At 42.5% G+C, this 23,873-nt stretch overlaps 2 protein-coding genes across 7 annotated transcripts in view; both read right to left on the reverse strand.

Moving 5' to 3' along the window:
• The window catches only part of tdrkh (tudor and KH domain containing), a 161,062-nt gene that overhangs the window by 136,928 nt on the left and 261 nt on the right, over window positions 1–23,873 (reverse strand). The window contains exons 2-16 of one of the 5 annotated variants that reach the window (XM_070990748.1): window positions 23,172–23,321; window positions 22,920–23,064; window positions 20,863–21,023; window positions 20,637–20,728; window positions 19,883–20,084; window positions 19,652–19,791; window positions 19,162–19,483; window positions 18,875–19,041; window positions 18,389–18,564; window positions 17,622–17,686; window positions 17,337–17,488; window positions 17,119–17,229; window positions 16,430–16,484; window positions 14,882–14,963; window positions 14,118–14,788 (exon numbers count right to left, since the gene is read on the reverse strand). In XM_070990748.1, coding sequence (XP_070846849.1) covers window positions 14,908–14,963; window positions 16,430–16,484; window positions 17,119–17,229; window positions 17,337–17,488; window positions 17,622–17,686; window positions 18,389–18,564; window positions 18,875–19,041; window positions 19,162–19,483; window positions 19,652–19,791; window positions 19,883–20,084; window positions 20,637–20,728; window positions 20,863–21,023; window positions 22,920–22,984 — 1,764 coding nt within the window. In that variant the 5' untranslated portion in view covers window positions 22,985–23,064; window positions 23,172–23,321 and the 3' untranslated portion in view covers window positions 14,118–14,788; window positions 14,882–14,907. Of the gene's footprint in view, window positions 1–14,117; window positions 14,789–14,881; window positions 14,964–16,429; window positions 16,485–17,118; window positions 17,230–17,336; window positions 17,489–17,621; window positions 17,687–18,388; window positions 18,565–18,874; window positions 19,042–19,161; window positions 19,484–19,651; window positions 19,792–19,882; window positions 20,085–20,636; window positions 20,729–20,862; window positions 21,024–22,919; window positions 23,065–23,171; window positions 23,322–23,873 lie in introns of those variants that run through there. The other 4 variants (XM_070990749.1, XM_070990750.1, XM_070990747.1 and 1 more) reach the window with 4 other exon arrangements.
• On the reverse strand, window positions 3,555–13,773 carry mbtd1 (mbt domain containing 1). Of its 2 annotated transcripts, XM_070990172.1 has the most exons (17): window positions 13,591–13,773; window positions 12,347–12,551; window positions 12,079–12,212; window positions 11,871–11,985; window positions 11,704–11,786; window positions 10,615–10,732; window positions 10,204–10,338; window positions 10,021–10,109; window positions 9,605–9,839; window positions 8,914–8,969; window positions 8,583–8,687; window positions 8,280–8,427; window positions 7,816–7,898; window positions 6,993–7,227; window positions 6,299–6,370; window positions 4,522–4,677; window positions 3,555–4,064 (listed from the first exon to the last, which is right to left on the reverse strand). In XM_070990172.1, the coding sequence occupies exons 1-17, from the start codon at window positions 13,609–13,611 to the stop codon at window positions 3,946–3,948; spliced, it is 2,109 nt and encodes a 702-aa protein (XP_070846273.1). In that variant the 5' UTR covers window positions 13,612–13,773; the 3' UTR covers window positions 3,555–3,945. The 2 variants fall into 2 exon arrangements, with proteins under 2 accessions (XP_070846273.1, XP_070846274.1); XM_070990173.1 differs by lacking the exon at window positions 4,522–4,677 and having other exon boundaries at window positions 3,826–4,064.

Consider the following 23,873-nt stretch of genomic DNA (forward strand, 5'->3'; position numbering starts at 1 on the left):
ACCTAAATTCATCCAGCTGGTTTCCAGAGTGACATATTTCAAAGCTGTAAATTCAGTGGTATTTAAATTTCACAGACAGCGGTTAAATCTCACTGCTGGTACTTCAGTTGCTTTAAAGATTCTGCTCATTGCGGCGCTTCTCCGCACCCACAGCGACATGCACATGATGTATACGCCAATTCAGACTTGTACTTATGACCCCTACAACCGAAAAAAAGAAACACAAACTTCCTGAGAATTTAATCATGAACCTTACTGGTAGAAAGAGAAATTATGGATCTTTTACTGTTACTGAGAAGTTTAAATCTGCTCTGCATTTCAATACAGCCTTTGGCCATACACCGAGTACTCTGTATATCAACCCTTGCTCACAAAAAACACAGTTATACAATACCATTTTGTTAAATTATCTCATATGTTAATTATATTAATGTAGTGATCATGACATTTGAGGGTGCTATAATTCTTATTTTATTCAACATAGCAAAATAATATGGGATCTATTATTATTGCATCATTCAAATTAGAAGACTACCTCATGTGCTGTGATAAAATTCTTCCATGTTTGGTGCCTAGTCTTCAAGTGGACCATTTCCGGTAATTATTTTTTTCATTTGCATATGCTAACACACTGCCATAGTCTATGTCATACTCTTGTTTTAGCTAAACGTGGCTAGCATCAGGAGGTAGTAGATAAACAGCTGCAAAAAATCTAGCTCTAAGAAGAATGAAAGGAGTCTCGTCTTTTCCACGGCCGAGCATGGACTTCTGACTAGTCAGGATTTGTTACTCCATACCATCATAGTCATGAAGGATATATATATATATATGTATATGTATATATAGAATCTATGTATTTCAGACACTTTTAGATCCTGTCGTCTTGTGTGAATGCTGCCCTCAGAGACTATTGGAAAAGCAGTGCATTGTTCATGTTTCATTATCAACAACAAACCTGTTATTCTGTGGCTCAGGTGAATCATAAACTAGCTTGCATACATATGGCTCTGACATGAGATCAACCTAAGCAATAGAAAAACACTAATGCTTTGCATATTAAACCTAATAACATATTGAACATATTCTTTGTCGCGTTTGCACAAAACTGCCTGATGATGACCGTTTGACCGAGGCAGATTTTACTTCTGTTCGCTCAATGTGACAGGAGTCCAACCTCTTCTCTTCAATGACAGAAACCAAAGTTTGATGCTACAAATGCTGAATGTATGGAGTTTTGAGTGTGCCACATTTTCAGTGTTGGATTATAGTCAATGAATACATGTAGAATGTTTTAAAAGCAATTAGACAAGGATGCATCAAAATAAAAGTAAATATGTTCTCAATAATATATGTATCTTCTGTTTTAAATGAGTGCATTAGTAGTAGTATTTGGGTTTTATATTTCTAAAGGATTTTGAGTCCTGTAAACACGTGACAGCTGGCCAATTAGGGCTCATACAGACAGAGGCACAACATAGAGGCACCATGTCTTAGATCAAAATGAATTCTACCATTCTATTTTAAATTCAACCATTAATTCAGACTTTAAAGACAAATGTTCATATAAACCAGCCAATTCCCTAAAGAACTGATGTATGACGTGACTATAATTTAACACTGAGTCAAGCTTAGCTTAAAGGTGGGGTAAGTCAAGGTCTGTGTATCGAACTCCAGACGCAGCAGACGTGGTCCAAAAGCAGAACAGGAGCATCTGCGATCTGAATCTCACTGCTGTCGTGCAACCTTTGACAAGTGACGCACCTGCCAGCATCCACAACCTTTTAAAACACAACAATTGGTCAGTTGTGCTGTCTGTCTGCCCAATAATAAGACCGCTCGCTTCCTGACAGCAGCTACATCCAAACTGTAAAGGTCAAAGTACATATTGTAGCGTTGGACAGTGGGAATAACATGTCAGACTGCACCCTATCATACCAGTAAGGTTTCTCTTGTATACAACACACCCTGCTGCTCACTTTACAGTCACACTATGCAAAATTTGTTTCTCATTTAGTATTTCTTTAAAACTCAGGTGATTCTTCTTTTAAACTGAAAACAGCTTTTCATCTCCACAGCTTCATAACGTCTGTTCATCATTACAGCACAAAGCGCCAAATATTTTCACAATGATGCCTCGTACACTTCTGCAGGGGCTGGGGGAAAACTTATCTCCTGGACTCACTGGCATTGCTGAATTCTTGCTCCAGCAGCTTCTAATCCACAGTCAGTGGTATTGTGGGAGTTGTGATTACTGTGATCGGTCCCTAAAGCTCCACTCTGAGCAATCAAAGCCACCCGACACTGTTACCTCATTAGACTTAAGCTCTCTGATTTAAGCTTATCTTGGTTTGTTGAATCTATAGTAACCTACAGGCAGGTTCACCAGCTGGACCGTGAAGGAATGCTTGAGTCAGCTTTGGCGGGGTGATATAGCTCAAAATGACAGTTAAGTAGTAAAAAACAGATATTCTCCACAATGCCCACTTACAGCTAAGCCATATTAAGATGTAGGAACCATACAGTGTTAGTGAAAGCCCAATGCAACGTGCAAGAGGGTTTCTGTCATTAAATAAGACAATGGTAAGGACCAATCTCAGCAACAAATGCACGATATGGATTACTGTTTAAAGCTGCACCGCGTTCATTCACATTTTCCACCCAATCACTGCAATGGATGAACTGGCGCCACAGTCGAGACGTGCTAAATGGGTTAAATGTCACCTCACAGTTGTCTTAACCACCAAAAATAAACATTTTTTAATACTGAAACAATTAGTAGATTGATCGCTTGATTAGAAAACGTATATTAGTAATTTCAAAGTGGCCAAAACCTGCAGGCTGCGGTGGTAACAAAGCCTTAGTGTGAATGACACTGCTGAGCTCAGATCAGACTTTGGCTCTATAATGTTTGAATCAGAAACGAATGCAGCTGTGGAGTTTTCTGGTAAATACTGGAAGAAACAAAAACAAACAAACAAACAAAAAAAAACCGAGATCAATATCAGTAATGCTGAGCAGCAGTGCTGAGATCTCTCTTCAAACCACAATCCTTAATATCTATACTCTTCTATTTGAATAGGTCTCCACATACTATATGAATATCATCACTTTTATGAAACAACGCACATAAGTTTCCCACACAGCCACCAAAAATGTAAATGCAAAATAAGTACATTAAGACAAAAACAACTCCAAAATCATTACAAAAAAAAAAAAAAAAAAAAAAAAAAACTTCAAGTACTATTAACAAAGTAAAAGTCCACCTGGCAAAATTGTTCAGAAGAAAATAATCAAAATATGCACAACTCATGTCCCACTCACTGCCAGCCTCTCGTCTCTCCTCAGGCCACTCAGTGACTGACTCTGACCTGAAAACAAAAAACAAAAAACAAAAACAAAAACTAAACTTAAGACCTGGCTCAATAAATGGTTCTCACAGTTTCTACAGGTCTCTGTGCGCGGCCCAGATTGTGGCAGAGGCAGGGTGGGCTGATGTCGACTTGCAGGACCCCCGTTTCTGTTGAAAAAGGGTTGTTTTGTTTGTTTTTTTTTTTAAATCCACCCAGTCGTCTCCTGTCTGGCTGGTTCTTTCAGACTGGAGAGGAAAAGAATGATGTTGCGCCATTACGAGAGAGAATGCCCAAACGTGTGACCCAGGCCCGACCCTGGGTGCTTTCCAACCCCTCAATCGTAAAGGTTTTGTGAGTGATTATGTGCACACACAGCTACAAGGTTAGAAAATTGTTCCCTTAAGGATTTTTCAGAAGAATGAAAATGATCCCCTCCTCGTCCTCGCCGTCTCCTGTACTGACTCCATAGAAGGCCTGTGGCATTGGTCTGAGTGTGATTCAAGGCTAGTTTGACTCCACGTTCCTGATCCTTGCTGGGGGTTTCCAGAGGCGTGTCCTGACCCGGTTCATCCTGCTCTGTCCCGACACTGTGACCTCAGGGTTCCTGTTTGATGTAGTAGCTGCCCGAGCCGTTGCTCTCCTGGTCGGAGGTGCCCTGTGAGAAGGTAAACTCATCCACCTCTGCCGTCTCCTCTTTCATTCGCAGGAGAGACTCTACAGACGGGGACAGAGACAGATAAGAGAGAGAACAGCAGCACAGATGAGCCACTTGTGTTCATTCACTTCGAATGAAATACAGGAGGAGCCTTTGCCTTTGTCCCAGGTCATAATGTTAACTCCACATGCATCAAGACAACTACTTGAAATCTAAAATGAAACAAACATGCGTTACGACCGCTTTAAAGTGGAGGCGAAACGCTGGCAATGTCAAAACTGTAACTCCTGCAAATTAAACGAACGGACCGTCACTGACATGAGGAAATATATTTATGTGAGAACAATGACATGTACAAACAAAGGTTGATTTAACAGTCGAACATGCAGCATCGGCAGCATCCAGGTCCACAGCAAGGCCCTGTGAGCGAGACTCAGACTGCTGCGTCCTGTTAAAAACAGCGTGGGCCTCAGAAGGCTCGGTGCCATGCTGGGTTGATCATTAGTGTGATGTTACCTGATTTGTGGGTTTGGTGGAGGTGTGTTCGGGGTCGGGGCCGAGTGGGCCCCTGGGCAGGGTAAGGGGGTGGACTCTGCTCTTCGTCTCCCGAGAAGCTGCTCCTCCTCCTGCCTGCCTGACTGAAGGGCCGCCGACCAACCGGAATCTTCCTCTCTAAACACCAAGCCAGACTCGGGTAAGCTACCAGGGGCTTATTACACACAGGGGTTCAATTCAACTGGAAGGTGTTCTGGATGCTTAGTTTGTATATTAGGAAGGACAGTTAAAAAGGTGAATGGTGAACTTTTTAATTTAACCTCACACTGTTGTCACTTGCATTGATAACCCATCTGAATAAGCCCCTGGTAAGCTGCAATCAGACTGCCAGACCCAAGTGAGCAGATGCACTATTAGATACCAAAACAAGACTGCAGCAACTGGACCCAAGGTATGGACGCCTGAGGCTGCCACTATTTGAAAAATTCAATATAAATTATACTTTCAATTTTCATGCCCACAATGTATGACAATTAAATAAATAATGATAAAATTACATACTTTCATTTTCATGTCTGAAATCAGAAGAATTGATTGATTGAATGATTTTCAGTGTACACCTAAGCAGAAAATAGTCAAGAGAAAAATTTCACTGAAGGAGAAATCAATGTTTTATTTTCAAATTAGCATGTGCAACCTAAAATGTGTGTAAACTGGAGTTTGAAAAAAGAAAAAACACACCCTGGCTCCATCTCCGAAGGTCTTATAGATAAACTGTGTATAAATACAGAGGCCCATTCAAGGAGGACTGCCCAAGTATTCACATTTTTAATAAGCACTTAGGTCAAAGCATCCTCAGTTAGTGGGGTGGAAGTCAGGGCATACGTAAGTATGGTGGGAGTCAATGTTTAGAATTTAGTATCCAGTAGAGTACCACACATGTAGGAGATGGGTACAGAATATCCCTAATAGGGAATAATTTAAGGAGTGGAAGGGAGAAACGTGAGACATCAGGAGTATAAATACACCGCATCAGAGAGGACATCTTCAGGATTTGGTGTGGCACTATCTTGGTTCACTTGTCGACGTTGTATTGCTCATCAACTGCAATAAATACTTCTGCTTAAGACCTCTGAAGTCTCCTGATGAGCTAGATATGAGCTAAAAATCAGCACACAGCATTGCAAAACTATCTAAGTCTTAGGTTGAATCTGAAAATCTAAAGTCCACTCCACGTGCAATTTACAGCACACTGAAGACGATTTGTCAGTGAAGTTTTCATACCAGTAATTATGCATTCTTGAACAGAAAAGGGTAAATTGTATTTTACACATTTAATTTGGATTTTGTCATACATAGTGTGCACACAAATTTAAATTTGATTTAATGCTTACATTTCATTATTGGCAGCCTTAAACTTCCATATAACCGGCACTAATTTAGCATCAGCATCTGCTTTTACTATCTGAAACTTTGGACCTCAATAGGGATGCAAAATCAGGCCGTCTGCTCTCAAATATCTGCAGTATCTCAAACACCAACACAAAATCTCACACACTACGTTGTCCAAGTGTGCATGTGTTGATAGCTGTGGCACTCAAAAGGGAAAAACATCCTGCAGTGTGACAGAGGTCAGATGAAAATAGTCAGGACACACCGAACAGGTGACCAACCAGAGAGCAACAGAGTTCCCACCGCAAGCATAGCCAATGAGAAGAAGAGGAAAGACAAAATGACAACAGGAGAAGGCGAAGGAGAGAGTGGAGAGAAACAATTGGACAGCGCCAGAAAGACTTACTTTTCTTTTGTCCTTTGTACTGCTGGGCCTTTTTCTTCTGCTTGGGTACAGACTGAGGCATTTCCCTGTTACCTGAGAGAAGACCATAAGACAGTGGACAGTGAAGTGCAACAGTGAGGTAGAAGCCAAGGAAACAATCAGTACTCGTTCACGCATCAGACTAGGTACCCAGAGAGGAAAGCACAAACCAATACATACAATTAAAATGTATCCAGAATATTAACATTAATGAAAAATATTAGATAATTATATCACTGCTGGAGACCAGCGGCAGGTTAGAAAATGATGATATCTGTCTGATGATATTTATCTCTGTGGCGATGAGGGATGCCCGCCTCCCCCTTCTCACTCTTCAAATCAACCCTGCAGCACCCTTATTCCATTTAGTCCTCATTTATTGGACTGCCTAGATTATGGCCTACAATCACACAGTGCCATGGCTTTGTTAAACATAATAAGACGGCAGGCTGTGACTCTCATTTAATTCATTTTTGCTCATATACTATCTGTTTTGTTAAGTGCTTTGCTGAATAGTCGGCGTGAATCAAAGCTGCAAATATAGAGTGAGACTGACGGTCTGATGATTGCAGTGGGTTTGATCACTGGTGCTCAATTGATAGTTTGGTCTATCATATCTATAATGATAAAAGAAAACAACGTCTGGTTAGGGGGCTGAAATGTGTCGTGTCCTTACTCTGCGAGGCGGGGGGCTGGAGCTGGTAGCCCGTCAGCTGACACCAGCCCACAGGGTAAAGGTCAGGTGACTCGCAGTCAACCCACTGGTCATACTCATCCTCCCAGCCATCAAAGTGGATCCTCAGTAGCCGGTGCACAATCCTCGTCACCGTGGCAACACATACCAGCCGTGGCTCCATTAGATCAACAGCCTCCAGTTTCATGCCTTGTCGGAAGCCATGATTGGGAACCTCCTGGAGGAGGCGCGGCAGCAAGGGCAGTAAAAAAAAAAGGCGACATTTAGAGAGCAGGCCGATATTTAATTGCAATATAATGGTTTTTTTCACCTGATTTTAAAAAAAAGCACCTCTTTGTTTCTGAGAGAATGAAAATGTGTAAACGTACATGAATAACTAAGTATTTATTAGTCGTAAAAAAATAAATACTGTTAGTGCACACAATTAGAACCTGCAGCATCCCTCTGTCATTGGTCCCAAAGGACATTTATTAAACACTAATGAACACCAAAAATGTAAAATAAAAACTGTTACTCCTGGGGGCTAAGACCTGGTAAGAAATTCACCCGACACATCACAACAGAATCAAATCAGCCCAAGTTTAAGAAGCATTCCTAACTTAAGATCTCCTCGAGTAGATTTCTTTTAGAGCTACCAGCCGTGAGAAATCTAGTAAGTGTTTCTCGAGTAAAGAAAGGTCAAGAGGGACCCTTTAACCATTCCTGCTTTGCATATGAAACTCTGTTGCTGTTATTCATAATCAGAAAAATCTACCAGAGGACATTAAAACACAAATAGAGTGGAGAGCCCATTAATTAAGCCTACCTTGTTAAAGAGCTTGACAGGAGCAGCTATTGAACCCGTTTCTCTGAGGTAGTCAAACCATTTAAATGGCAGTTTAGTGTACCCTGGGGAGCAGAGTCGGTGTTGAGACCAGATCATGATAAAACCATTATCAAGAAGATGTTATTTAATGACTTCTAACCAGTGACTTCACCTGTCCAGAAATATTTAACAGAGCACAGAAGATTAAATTGCCTAAATAACAAATCAAACACAGACATGACGAGACACACATTGTTATGTGTAGTTCATGTATGATGACACAGATGCATATGTAACAAAAACTAAATAAAGTAATGTGTGTTGTATTAAACTGGATTTCTTTGTTTGATTTGTTTTTATCGGGGCATTTTAAACCTTCCGTAGACCTGTGGTCCTCTAATTTGGGGCAAACACGCATGTACATTGCTGAGAGGCTCAGAGAAACAAAGATAGGAGTACAGTACCTCTAGGGGGCGTGAGTTCAATGTCGTTGATTTCACAGAAGCCGACAGGGAAGATGGAGGGGGAGGTGCTGTGGTAGCAGAACCAGTCTGATCCGTCCACTGCCTCCGAACCATCGATCCCAATCATGAGGTACCCGTCTGCCAACACCTGCAGCACACAGCAGACCACGGTCAAAGTTAGTCTTGTCGATTTTAAAATCAACAAGAGCTAATCCTTCTTTTACCCTACAAAGTCTGTTTCCTGACACGCAGCAGCTCATCACACATTAACAACCAGAATGTGGAGTCCAGCGACACACTTACCTTTCTTACAGTGGCTACACATATAGCTGAGAGGTTGAGGGGGTCAATGGCTTCTAACTTCATCCCATCTTTAAACCAATCCCCACTCTGGTCCACATCTTTCACCTGATGCACACATGCAGATAGAAAAGTCAACTTGGGGATTATTATTTGTTACAGACATATTAGTTTAAAACTGAGACATTTAGGAAATCAGCACATGGATCTCAATCATACGGCACAGCAGCTGGGCGATGGCCACAGATCAGCAGACATCAATCAAACAACAGCTGTGGGACTCTTTCTGGAGAGGCAGTTAGGAAAGAAACAGAAAGTTTCTCTTTTGTATCACCTTCTGGAAGTACTGCGCGGGAGCATCAACTTGACCCTCAATTTTCTTTGTAATATCTGAAAAATAAGTAGACAGATCAAAATGACTCGCTGTGCCGGAGCTAAGAGGTGATTCACATTAAATAAAGAGCTTCATGTGCATTAAAGGGTTTAGAGACGACAGACAGAACAAGCTGAGCTTCAGGAACACCGTTTGTTGAGAAAAGAGATGAATGACTGGATTCACTATGAGCATAAGAATAACTTTCATTCACAGATAGAGCAGCACTTCATAAAACTATGCCCACCAGATCTGTTATCATAAAAGCCAAATGATGCCTTCATTATATTCGGAGGGTTTTTGGCCCTTTTTATAAACACCCACATTTCAGCATTTCAGTAATGGTATTTGAAGGATAATCAGTGTTGCAGCTTAAGGGTTTCTGTTCAGTATGATCATCAAACATGACATTTAAAGGGACGGGTCTCATTTTACACAACATCAGCGTATTTGTCAGTACTACTCACTGTACTACTCAACCTGTAAAGTCTGTTGTATAATGTCTTCAGTGTCTCTGAAGGAGCTTTGTCAAGTCTCAGAAGAGCATGATGATGTCAATAAGGACATGTTGGCTTTGGCTTGGCGACAACAACTTCACAACATAATATATAACATTCATGGTTATATGATGACTGAATTTATCCAAACTCACCGGACCGTTTGAAGCGGTGTCCGATGCTGCGCGACCAGCCTATATTGTGGATGAGGGGGCTAAACATGTGGCACCAGAAGTCATCCGACCTGTCTTGGCTCTCCTCATACACCAGTCTGAGACGACCTCCGATTACCTGCTCCACCAGCGCCACCCGTGTCCGGCACAGGTAGTTCTTATCCACCACCTCTACCCGCATCAGCTTCTTAAAGGGGAACTGCATGTTCTCATGTACCTACGGTTAAAAATGATACATGGTGAGGTTATTCCACCAATACTCCAACAGACCACTATCAGCCCAACAGTCAGCCATTGCAGATATATTTGCACAGGTGTGTGTGTCTCCTTGCTCTGAGATATTGGCTGAGGCCATCAAAAGCAGTGTCATTAAAATGATGAGGCATTGTGGGTCTCACCTTGGAATTAAAGTCAGGCGGCAGTGTTTTAGCTCCAGTGAGACGCTTCACAAGAAAGGCTTTCCAGTTAGAGTACTTATGCTGTATGGCTGTAGAAGAGACCACGAAAATAACAGTAACAATTACCACCAACCGTCCCAGAACACAGGCACTCAAGAACAAGACTGTGAAGAAACGGCTCACTTTTCGGAGGTACAAGGGGTTTGCCACTTGAGGCACACCATCCCACCGGGTGCACCTCAGGGATACAGAGATTACACCAGAAGTCCTTACTGGTGTCATTGTCAAAGCCCTCATACCGCAGAAGAGCCTTGAACCCTGTACAACATGAAACACAGTTGATTAGACAGCTCGTTCTTGACTTCGGGAATACCAGTTGTTACTTGCTTGTTCTAGTCTTTCAACCATATTGCGTATTAGCTGCATTAGCTAACTAATATTAGTGACTGACTGTGTGTTCTTATTTTGGCTATCAACATACTTTGAATCATTGCACTGTCAGAATGTCTGATGTATATCAACATAGATGACCTTTTTAGGGTGGATTTCTCCTTTAAACAAATTTTCTTTGACTATCTGTAGAAGTAGTCTTACCTGCTAGCTTAATGATTTCTGCTATCCAGTACACTTTAGTGGACAGGTTGGTATCGGAGTTGAGTACTTCAAGCCTCACTCCTTCCTCTATGTCTCCCCAGCATGTCCCCATAGGGGCCTGAAGTGTAGAGGAAGCAGTGAAGTTATTAAGTTGAGAAAATAACAAATTAGTCGTCGCCACCAACTCGGGGTGGGTGGAATACCGGTTTCATCACGGTCACCAGTGTGAGTTCTGCCACAACATAGATTTTGCCATAACATGCAAGTAAAGGGCTACGCACATACTAATAGAACTGGAGTTACATCTAGCAACTACTATTTTTTACGCTATAAATGTCAGCGATCATTTCTCTGTTGTTGGCTGCTAGAACCTACACAAAAGTCTTCATCTACTGCTGCCATCAGAGGAAGTGGAGACCCTGTTTTCTGTCATAAGCATGTGCTTATTGTTTTAATTTGGACAGTTTTGAGGGCCAAAGCAGGATTCACTTCAAAACTGAAGCTCAAGGATGGATCAATACGGACCTCAAACTTAGAACCTGTAGGTTCTGCCATTTTTGTGTTGCTTTACTGTTTATTTTGCTGGTTAGTGTGATGAATTTGACTCGTTCCATGGCTAATGTGGCTATTGGCATCTACTGTAGACCCACACACTGTAGCAGTGTTGGTGTATTTAATACTGAGGGACAGTCAAGAGAAACTATGAATGTTAAGCCTCATTTGAACTGAATTCAATTATTAAATTACAAGAGCAGTAGCTTGGATGTAGATTTTTTCACACTGCTTTTTGTCGTCTCACATCGCCAGAGCTAATGTCATCCCCTCACTTCATACTGCAACACAAACTCAGCTGGTTTTGTTTTTACAGGAAAGCCTCCTCTGCTGCATCAGTATGTGTGCCTGTTGCTACTGCATGCAAATATACTTGTTTGCCATGTGCTGGGTTACACTGTTGTACTTATATAGTTGGGTTTTGACAAATAAATCTGACTTGTCTGACTCTGAGAAAAACCAAAAAAAATACAGTGATAGAAATTTGAAGTCATTTCACCCACCCCTTCAATCTACTCAACTCCAATTTTTACTTACATGCTTGAAACAGCTGACTGGGGCTCCAGACATGTTACTGCTACAGATATACCGACCCCAGTCAAAGCTCTCTGCGGGGACCACTGACAGAAACAAGAAACAGTGTAAAGCTGGAGTATATCAACACAGATCCTATTACACATCATTGGTGCTTTTTGATAACATACCGGCTTTTGATTTGGCCTGGTTCTGTTGACTTGCTTGGTACTGGGCGTAAGCTGCCAACTTTGCCATAAGAGGCTGTTTCTGTAAGACTTTCGCCTTTTTTGTTGGTGGTTTGCCCTTGCAAAATCAAAGCAGATGTCAATATTTGTGTCATAATATAGTTTTTATGTCAACATATTTGTTCTAGTGGGTGTAACAGAGATCACTTACCTGGAGTCTTGCCAAGATGCTAGCTTTTTTGGAATTTGAGGAATAACTCCTAGAGCAGGACACGCTGCAGAAGCGCTTGGTTTTTGAGTAGAAAGCATCTCGTACTCCAACCATTCCACACATCTCACAAGTGGCTGTGAAACAAAGATCACAAAACAGATAGATATATATATATATAATATCATCAGGCTGTACATGTTGACCATTATTTCCATTCACATGCTTAGATTCCTAAGAAGCACAGTATAGTATATTTCCATTTACTGACCCATTCCAGCCTTGCCATCGGGGTAGGTGTAGACTTGGCCATTGTTCTTGATGATGGGCAGGCTGGCAGGGATGGAGGGCACCACCTCATCCTCACTGTCCTCTGAGCTGGAGCTGCTGGTGGACTCCTCGCTGCAGCTGTCATAGCCATCAAACATCCCGTACGAGTCTCTCCGCTTACGCTCTGAACGTGGGGTGCGTTCAGCCTTTACGATCAAGGAAATGACAAGACAAAAAAAAAAAAGTCTGAATAAAACGAATGCCTGAAGGCTGTGACTAATGACTAACTTCCTTAATAAATATAATGATTGTTTTCTGAAGTAATCTATTAACTGTTTTGTCAGTGAAATCCCAGAAAGTAGTGAAAATTGTCCATCAGTTCCGCATAATTCAAGGTGACATGTTTGAATGTGTCAACTGTCATCCCAAAGCCAAAATACATTCAGTTTACCATCAATGAAGACCAAAGAAATCAGCATATTTTAGCATCATATTGTGTCATATGTATATTGGTCTGTTCAAGGTAGTACCGATTCTAATTATTGTAAGTTTTTTCTAAGTATTAAAAATTCTCAATTTACCGCCAGGAGATATTTTATAATTTCTTTAAATGTCATCTGATAAGAAAAAATGTTCGGAGAAGCCAAACCTAATTATAATTACAGCCGGTAATGTGTGAACATTCAATAGGTCTTTCTCATCCGGAACTTTGTAAAAAATATTGACTGTTGTCATTGCCTGCCTACTTCCTCCTCCGAGCATCACAGGTGACATCCTAACAGGCTGCTCTAACACTAATTATTTACCCAGTAAACTTCTGAAAGAAAAAATATAATATATTAGCAAGTAAAGACATACTATGCTTAAAGTAAAATGTACAAAATAGAGGAGCTAGCTAACATATGCGCTAAAATAAGGGTCGGCCTTATTACAAATAGCTCCTAATGCTAACTAGCATTAGCACAGATGGCTAGCGGAAACCTGTTTTTCCCGTTTTTATTCACAAACGCATACCACACTTTTCATTTGCGTAGCGAACCTGCACTCGCACATATAAAGTCTAAAAAAGGGTGAGGTTCTTTTATTTCTACCTTTAGGTTTTTTGGAGAGCTTTCTAATATTTAACGCTGCCTGACCCCACTAGCTAGCTACCATAAACAGATAACAACAAAGGAGGAGCGCTAGCCTAAGCAAATCCTCTGTAATGGGAGGCTCGCGGCCCTAAAATGTTTCAGCTCCACTCACCAAATCCCTTGTGTCTTCCATCAGCCCTTCATATAGATAACTTTCTAGTTAACTGTGCTGCCCAATGCAAATCAATCCCCTGTGCTGGGGATAAATTTGGTTTTGAAAGACCAAAGTCTAAATGAATACTACCAAGCAGGATATCAACAAATTACTCTGCTTCCTCTGCGCATGTGCGATCGTAACCTACTTTCATGTGATTGGTCGAACCGGAATGGAGGTCATCGACCCACACAGAAACAAAACAGTGGACTCTGTAATGGAAATGAATGAATGGCCTCTTCAGTAAAAGAATAGAGTAACACATCTCCATATCACTCCCGTGTCAACCCAACACCAATGTAAACGGAGGGAAAACACATTGTAAAACTAGCTGTTTTACATTAAAGTCACTTGTTTCAGTTTTATACTGCTTAGTTAAATGCACATAATGACTTACAGCAATTCAGATTTACACTAAAGAAAGAATTTATGCTCCTTTAAGTACGTGGTAAAGGCAGCAATGGGGGAAAATGATCTTCATTTTTAACACAATGCTCATTATCCACTTTTATTTTGAAATATACATTTAGGGTATGAACAGCATTTCAAAGTAAAGGACCATAAAATAACATAAAATAAATCCTTTATTATATATAGTGCAGTCTATTACATCTCTGAAGATGAACTCCCACTTTCCTCCATCCTTAGTTAATAATACAGTAGATGCCACATTTTTATACTGAACACAATCTAAGGACCACATTCAATAATACCGTACGGTTTCGTTTCCAAAATATAATAACTTGTGAAGCCCAATATATGGGCCTTTTAATCTTAATACACATACAAGTAGAGAAACCAAACTAGACACTGATAGCTAACCAGCTGCTTTCTGGTTCCAGTGACTCATATCACAGTGCTTTTCAAAAATAATACTGGCATTGTTTTTGTACCTATCTGCAATTGTTGAACACAAAATACTGTAACAACACATAGAAGCAAAGCGGCATCAGCAACAACAGAACGGCATAAAGCAAAAAATGAGAAGTCATTTTGTACTGAAGTAACAACAACAAAGTAAATATGGCTGGAAGAACTGCCGCTTGTCAAGTAGGTAAGGCTTCACGATGAGGATTTATGCGGTTGAGTTTGGGTCAGACGAGCAAATGTCCCCTTCATCTCATTTGAACTGATGCAGAGGAGTGGATGGTCAGCGCTGGAAGGTAAGACGAGAGGTCATTACTTTTACAGACATAATGGTTCATAAATGCAGAGTGTTTAACTCAGTCATCAAGCCAGGAAACAGTACCTTGATATTTATGTGCATCTTTGGTCTCAAAGGAGCTCATCCTCTATGACATCATCGACGCTTCCTGAGATTGAGGCAGCTTCTGTGGTGCAACAAAAAAACACTTCACTTATTGGTTATCCAGCAATCAATATGCCAACAACATGAACAACTGGGCTTTCTTTTTATCCACCACATGCAGAAGGTTGATCGATCTAACTTGTTGATCTTGTTCTGCGGACAGCTTCCTGTTGCTGCTGGAAACCAGTGCCATCCGCAAGGAGTTAGAGAAAACACTTCTGGATTACAATATCTGCAGATCATGTGTGTGTGAAAGAGATATACATGCCTACCAATGTGTTCACTTCTTGCAGAAATCACCCAAGGCATATGGATGAAGGAGTTCTAATTCATTTACCTGTACTTGTGTAGTTTGTATGTACATGGGCGTGAGGTCAGGCTGAAATCCTGTTTGCCTCTCACTCAGAAATGTTTTCGTTCCACATTTCTGTTGCACTTTCATTTGAAACTGTGGTCCTATTTGGACTCGACGTTTCATTGTCTATGTCTCCTTCGTAAGTGCTTCCTTCCCCAATCATCTCATCAGTGGTTAACTCCCAAATGCACGAAGAACTCACCAGATAGGAAGAGGAGGAGGCAGAAGGAAGTTGTGAGATTGTGAGCTTGCTGCGTTGGCACAGAGACATCAGTGAGTGTCAGGCTGGGCCATAAAACTATCTGGATACTTGATAACGAAAATATACTTTGGATAGTTTTACTCAATATGTACAAATTTAACAGCCTACAGTATCAGAACAATACACCATTATGACAAAGCAAAAACAGGTTTTAAGAGTGTTTAGTACATTTCTTCAAAATAAAAGACTGAAATATCCCTTTACATACAGTGTGTACTCAGACATTTGTTATGACACTCGCAATTGAGCTCTGGTGCATCCTACAACTATCAATGGCTCTTCAGATGCTTCTACAGCTTGACTGGAGTCCACCTGTGCCTCATCAAGTTCAGCATTGAATGCAAGCCAAGTAGAGAGAATTGTGCCTTGACACAAACCTGCGAGCCAGGATTGTGTCAAGGCACAGTGTCTGTGCACCAACGCTCGATGTCCAGCCTGGCTGAGCCTAAACGATTCTGCCAGGAAGAAAGAGACGAGCGCCAAGCTTGGAGGATCATTTCCGAGAAGACTTGAGGCTGTCATTGCTGCAAAGGTGCTTAAACCAAGTGCTAAGTGAAGGGTCAGAATATTTATGTAAATGTGACATTTCAGTCTCCGAAAACCTGTTTTTTGTCATTGTGGAGTACTGAGAAATGAGGAAAAATGAACTGAATCCTTTTTAAGATGACTTGCATGCACCGCAGATGGCAATGCACCGCAGATGGCAATGCACCGCAGATGGCAATGCACCGCAGATGGCACTGATGATGCCCGCTCAGCCACCAAACTTCGCTTTGCTGCCGAGCACCTTTAATCAACGCCTCCCCCAAAGACAACAGTAATATGTGTAAGGAGAGAATCTGCATGGATTCGCTCAGTCTGCTGTACTCGCCTGATAAGCTGATACAGGAGAGACTTAGCTCTGATGATGCTCCTATCACGTCATCCTGCAGAGGCACAAGAAATCATGTCTTATCACAATAACTCGTCCTCATTGTAAGCAAACACGGAGTTAAGACACAATCGACTCACCTCCCACACAAACTCTCATCTCACAAACTAATATGTTTTCATTTTAAAAACAGTATTTTAACTTAAATGATTTCTGTCCAGATGAGCGTTTTAACATTGTTCCAGTCTGTTTCACATGCACTGCAAAGCTGTGTCACATGAGTCCTACTGCTGTAATCCCATTCACAGCACAGAGTGATTTTTTTATAACCCATGCATCACACACGTTGCACTGTATGGCCCTGCTTCAAGAGAAAGACTAGTTTCCCTAAAGTGTCCCTTAAATCTAGATTAAAATCCCCTTTTACTGTGACAAGAAAGAAACAGGTATTAAAGATCCAGTGTATAGGATTTAGTGGCATCTAGTGGTGAGGTGACAGACTGCAGTCAACCAAATACTCCTCGACTTACGCTGTGGCCACTAAAAACATGAAAGGAAGAGGACCTGCTCCCTCTGTAGGTGTAAAGAGCTCATTCTAAGGTAGAGCTGCCTAAATCTTACACACTGGACCTTTAAACAAAAGCGTTTTCATCACCGGTGTTAATGAGGCCAATAGAAATTTGACTCACAAGCATCCTCTGCAGACTGCCAAGATTGTCTCCCTCAGTCCTTCTTTTCTCCACTTCCTGGAAGCTGACAGCGTGGCCCAGCTGTATGAGCTCTTCACCAATATCTACAGTCTGGGAGAGACAACTGTTTTACAAGATGTGTGCATGAAGCGGAGGATAGGACGAGAAACAAAGCAAACCGACGAACACAGATAATAAGATATGAAGTACGAGCCGACCTTGCCCTCACTGTTGTCATAGAGCTTGACACTGGGCCAGGAGGACATCTCAGAGTGAGAGTAGCTGCAGAGTTTGGCCTGCAGGGGTCTCCAGGTGGCGCAATATGTCAGCTTCTCAAAATCATCCAGGGCTGCCTCACTCCACGCCTCTCCTTAGACACCGGAGGAGCACAATTTAGAATATATACTCATAATGTTTGAGGAAAAAAGGACAAAATTAGGGAGTATTCATCTTTTTCTTAGTTATATGCCTGCGTGATAAAGTTATCAAGACAAGAGCTTTACCTTTTGGTCTCACTCCTGCTAAACTGCACTCAATAGCTTGGAATGGCAAGCTGAGGAAGTCACTCCTGAAATGTTAATGCGGCAAAGCAAAAATTGTTAATAACATAGCTGTAACATTTTGATGCCACATACAATAATATGCCTTCAGCAGCTGCACTATAGCACACCAGAACCCAGACATCCTGCCTACGCTCCCTGAACTGTGAACAAATGATCTATGAGGGGTAGAGAGGTGGACATGCCACAAGTGTGAGCCCCCTGAACACCTGATATTTGACAAAAACACAAGGGGGGGCTATTTTAAAGGTCTGCCTCCAAAGAATGAGTGAGGGCAACAAACTTCGTCAGCGAGCTAACCAAGTAACACAAAGAGGCCAGCAACAACACAGAGAAGCAGCGTGGAAAGCATGTAGAGCCAAGATGTTCACATTGAACTCAGTGATGAAAGGGTTTATCGTGATCGAACCAGAGCCGGTGATGGAAGAGTGGAAAAACGAACGAGTGTTGAGTTTTATTTTGTTTCTGTCAAGCTTGACTGAGGTGTTTTTTCTGTTGATACTCAAATTCAGAAGGTGTGCGGTTGGATTTTTTTGTTTGCTTCTGTTTTTTAGGTGTCTGTTGGTGTATTTTGTTTGTTTATTAGACTTTCTTATACACACCAACATCTAGAACAATACAGGTATCTTAAAAAACACCAAATGAAGGCCAGTAGACCAAGATCAGAGTCCCTTTGAACTGTGCCAGATGTTAAAGGGAACTTGTTGTACCTCATACGGCAGAGGCTGTCTCTGGGCAGCTCCCCATTGTCACCAAAGTCGACATAGTAAAGGTCCACCAGTCCAGAGCTCAGGACTCCCAGAACTTTGGCCCTGTTCCACGTCCCGTGGTCTCGGTATGGAGCAGCCACAATGTCCCCCACCACAATGGTCTCCACCCTCTGCTCCTAGAAAACAGAAAAACAGGGCAGTTATACACAAGTGTTTTAACTTTGACATCACAGAGCAAGGGTTTTCAAACTCTGGCACTGTGCCCCCCCCTCAGGCAAATTCTGAGACAACTATAGGCCTACAGGTCCACAACACAGGTAGATCTGTGTATGGATGAATAGAGGGGGGTCTTAGCTTTCTTGGAGCCATGTTGATGGGACATTCTGAGCTTCAGTGCTGGCAAAAAATGTCAATATTAATGGATATGTAACTTAATATTCTATTCAATTGCTTTACAAAAGTGAAGACAGTAGGAGTTGTCCTCACTGTGGGGTTGTCACTGTTGTAGAAGCGGTTCATCTCCTCGATCAGTTTGTCCAGCTGCAGGGAGCGAACCCCCAGGATCTGGATCCAGAAATGGTTCGGGTTCTCATAAGCAGAAACATAAACCTCGAGATGTTCGTCAGGCTGGAAGCTCAGGTCTGGACTGGGAACTGGACAACGCAGACAAAGAGGAAATCTAAACTTTGAATGACGTGACTATGCCCACGGTCAGATTACAGTGAGGCAGCTGCAGTGTGGACAGTCGGGGCTGAATCATGGAGAACACTCACTTTCAAACTTGGAAATTTCAGAGAGCGAGTCTGTGGAGAAACTCTCCTCCTCCTGCTTGTCGCCCACGTCGGTGACTTTCAGCTCCTTCACCATGTCTAAAATGTCCTCTGGCTCTCCCGTGGTCCCGTTGGCGTGGATAAGCCCATTCTTCTCTGCCTGGGGGTAGGGACCGTTGTTGTTCAAGCCCACTGGTGCTTTAGTCTCTGTGCTGTCTGGCCTCTGAGTCACAGCAGTATGGCCACGTTTCTGCCGCAGGGCAGACGACTGAGAGATCTTCGTCCTCACCATCATGTCCTCTCTGACTTTTTCGAGAATCAACTCCTACAAACGGATCGCAAAGGTGGAGTTACGTTTATTCTCAATAGCATGCTTAAATAAGAGGCCTGACCACACATGGGTAGTCTAAATGTGTGAATCCTACTCACTGGACCTGCATGATGAGAGGTATGGGTATGACCATAAGATTTATCAGCCAGTACTGTAACTCACCTTTGCCTGTTTCACCTCCTGTCTGGATCCTGTGACTGTCACGGTGCCCTTTGCTCTGGGACTGTGCGTCTTCTCCTTGGAACAAGCCACTTTGGCCCCCGTGGTCCTGGTGATCAGTTTCAAACTCTCTCCACCACGGCCTGCCACACACGCACACACAGGCACTAGGGTTAGGCTTACGGCATATCGGGCCAAATCCAGCCCTCTATAAAAAACACTCATTACAGCTACCTATTATACGTCCAAAGGCGGTCTGTGGAACCTCCAAAGCTTCGGTCACCGGCTCACACTCAGTGGCCAGGTTCTCCAGGACACACTGGGCCAGCAAGACCTGCTCTTTAGAGCCCTGCAGCAGGAAACATACAGCCGTCTTACATCCAGGCTCCCCTGAGTCTGACAAAACCCTCACATGAGCTCCAGACTTCTGGGTCACCTGAGGGAAAAACAGGCAGCAGGAGAGCAGAGAATTAGGCAGCCTGAAATCACTGATTTCACTCAACCGCTAGATGGATTTAGGAAACAAGGTACTTGACGAGCTACACTTGTTACCTCCTCTGTGACTACTTCATGAACTGGTTAAAATAGAAACAACATCAAATCTCTATGGAAAAAAAATTAGACTGAGCTCTGGACTCCATCAGGAAACCGAGTCTTCTTGATGGAGCAGAAAATAGAATACAGCTAAAAATAAAATGATGGGATGAGTGAAAAGGACAGTGCTAGTGAGGACAAAAACTTAGAAGTGACATTTCTAAATGGAGGCTCTGAGGACAGAGGATGGAACAAGATTTCAGGCTATACAAATGAACTATGACCTGACGGGTTGATGATGACTTAACATGGCAATTAAGCTCGTCTTAGTGTTGGTAAAAGAGAGAATCTAACTGCTGCCTCTTGAGGTACAAAGTGGTATTAAGACCAGACGGGCCAGAGCTAGCTGGTTCCTGATGAAAGATAAGTCATCATCAGGTACTGAACTACTTACCGTATCCAAAAACTTGGCTTGGTATCTGGATATGTTCCTATAAACCTCTATGGGAAGTGTCATCTTGAACATCTCAGTGTTGGGCCCCGGACCTGTAAACAGCAAAACAGACACAACAGGTCATCTGACAATAAACATTAACTCTGACAATTTGTCATGTGCGTGCAATTATGTACAATTTCTGTATAAGTGGTTGTTAACTCAAGCTTCAGCAGCAGATACTCACTGTTGTCGGTGCTACTTATGTGACGATAGATGATGTAGCCCACTGTGGCCCCGACAGAGAGCCCCGCGGCCAGAGCCACCATTTTGCCTGAGCTCAAGCTGCTCTTGTGACCCTCCTTTACTGCCTCCATGACACGCCGTGCACCCAGCGGGATGCTCCACCTAAACGCAAACACGACATCAGCCTCCTCCCACCGTCTCTCTGTTCAGTCCTGTTCATCAGCGTCACCACAACACTCACACATCATCGCTTTAGCAAAATGTGACAATGATCCTCGCCGCAGTCAGGATGGATGAGCCGGTGTCACGTACAATCCTCGGCATTTTCTCGGCTTGATGGGCAACTGTACAGTCATGCAGCACAAAGCGTAAGCCAGCCTGAATTCAGAACAGCTCAGGTGTTCTCAAACATCGTCATTTCCCGGACCACTTCGAAATTTAGACCTCGAATGATAAGATTCTGTCCCACTGACATATATGAGACATATTTCGTAGTATTGATTTGGGTAATTGTCTTGGTTACAGCAGAAGGTGGATGATAGTTGACAATAAAGTCTCCATTCTTCACCTTGGTAACAATAGTTTGACCAAAAAAACTTCTCAAACACCTTGAGTTTTTTGTTTTTTTTGTCAATCTAGATTATAAAGTTGAAAGTTCATTCTTGACCTTGAAAGCATCTGAGAGACAACTTCACCCAACAGTCCCTTGTTCTGTGTCTTTCAATCATATCACATGATCTTCATCGTTTGCCCAGTTCTTATGAAACTGTAAATGTTAAATGTTTTTTCCAAGCAGTTTCAGGACTTAACGCCTCTGTCCCTCCATCTGCTGATGAAGACCATGTGATATGACTGAAATACACACAGCAGCTACTAAATGGACCGTGTGGTGAGGCTGTGTTCTCAGCTGCATGGTGGTTGGTGAGAGTGACGCTCACTGTCACAGTATTGATTCTATAACTGAGATCGTATCAATTAAAGTGAACTGGAACGTGCTCACACAGAAAGCAAGCAAAGAGATCATTTTGCGTCGTGTGATTACAAATAAAGTCAATGGAAATACATTGAAAATATTCAACTAGGGCTTTGCACACTCACACCGGATCCTGCTCTGATCCTGAGCCATTTACCGGTGGGGGGAGAGCTCAGGGTTTCTTTTTTTGGGACTAAAAAGTGGATTTCAACCTGTCTGCAGCAGCGAGCAGCGGAGGTGCTGACCTCCACTGTCCGGTGCTGTGATGTACTGTAATTAGTCTCTCTGTCCATGCTGACTGGAGGGGACATGTACTTTCCTTCATGAGCATACAGAGAGGAGAGGGGAAAAGGAGGGACTGGAGGGAAGTAGCTGAAAGAGCATCATAGAGCCTGGCTATAGTCTACAGGGCATTTCAAAACTGAGAAAAAAGATTGAAGATTGGCTGTGATACGACTTTTTGGCTCATCCCTCGTTTGGGGCAAACCATCAGTAAGGACAAATGATGCCATGGTCAAACTTGCACGAGTAATGCAAGGTCAAAATTTGCTTCGTTATCTGTGTGAACACGTTATGGACCTCCTTGAGGGTCCTCTAAGTACCCCTGGAGGTTCCAAGACCCCACTTTGAGAACCACTGCAGGAGATTCTTACGATGTAGCCTTTCACTATCTAAGACTACATCACTTGCCAAAACCATTAGCCCGCAATAACGTGCAGAAGCAGTCATACGCACACAATAGAGTCCCCTAAATGATTAAACATTTAGTGTATATAGAGTACACACACACACAGCACGTCGCTTCGTATAAATGCACCAGGCCAAACTGCAGCAGCCTTGACCCTGACCGCCAGACGCAATGCACTGAAAGCTGCTGCGCACACTGAATACCATTTACTGTATTTGGGCGACCTCCAGCCATTCTATTAATCAAATATTTATTTGTTCTTTTAACGTCAGCGTGCTAAAGCTAAAACTCACACACAGAAACAGAATGCACTGGAGGTAAGCCAACAGTGAAGAGTATTGGGGCCACCACGCGGGCCGAGGAGCACACGGCACCACCATGCAGATGCGTGTCTCACTGGGAGAAGAGGGCTCTGGAGCTGTAGTTGAGAAACACATGGGACTTGGACACTCCAACGTCCATCTCGGAAGAATCGTGACAATATGACACAAATCTTCTCCAGTCCCGGCTCTGTTTTTTGTTTACATCCAAGTTCAAGACTACTGACACACAAGTAGAGGGGGAAGAAAGTTTCAGTATTTCAAGTCACTTCATGACAGCAGCTGATCAGTCACAGTGTACTTTGATGTCAGTGTGTGTGAAGACTTACTTAATGCAGCCCTGCATACAGGTCTACCTTCAAACGTGAGTGTATGAGGACTTGATCACTTTCTTGACTTTTGCAAAATCGGATGCTGTCTGCATACTGCGTGTAGGCTGCAGTCCGGTTATGCTGCGATTTTTTCTGAGGCGATCCTCACTTGAAAAAAGGGCAATTTAGCGTGGTGTTTCTTATTGAAAGACGTACAAGTATCTGGTAACATAACGTAAGACTTTTCTCAAATTGGTAAGGTGTTTAGATGATTTCGGCCTTTTGCAGATCCGTCAAAAAGCACCTTGTGTCAGTAAAATAGTCACGTTACAAGTGTCATAAGTGCTTCTGCTGCTTGGTACCGCCGCCAACACGTTGTGTTTTGGTAATAGCTGGATAATTGATGTATAGCGGTTCAGCCGAACCGAAATGAAACAGGTTTTCTTACTAACAGTACAGTTACGGCAATAAGCCATATTAGAGATTATGGAAAACATCGTTAAATGTTGAGATTTTTAAATGGAGTTCGGCGTCACGTCTCTCGAAACCAATGAGACATCGACGCAACTCGCCGGATAACCTTGGCTGTTTCTTCTCTCTCATCCATATTTTTGTGGGCCAATTATGTTGTCAACACAAATCCGCCAGCCGGTATAACCTCCACCTGACCAGAATGTCTTTTCTATTTCTGTCGAGCTGTCAAAACGACCGCAAACACAC

This window comes from Chaetodon trifascialis, chromosome 21, assembly GCF_039877785.1.
Source record: "Chaetodon trifascialis isolate fChaTrf1 chromosome 21, fChaTrf1.hap1, whole genome shotgun sequence".
NCBI classification, from domain to species: domain Eukaryota; kingdom Metazoa; phylum Chordata; class Actinopteri; order Chaetodontiformes; family Chaetodontidae; genus Chaetodon; species Chaetodon trifascialis.

Coding starts and splice junctions, on each gene's coding strand:
- mbtd1 (XM_070990172.1), bottom strand. CDS start 13,611: ATGGAAGACACAAGGGATTTG. Junction 9,840..10,020: donor CGCCTGACTTTAATTCCAAG/GTGAGACCCACA, acceptor TTTTAACCGTAG/GTACATGAGAACATGCAGTT. Junction 4,678..6,298: donor GTACAAAGGACAAAAGAAAA/GTAAGTCTTTCT, acceptor CTTGGTGTTTAG/AGAGGAAGATTCCGGTTGGT.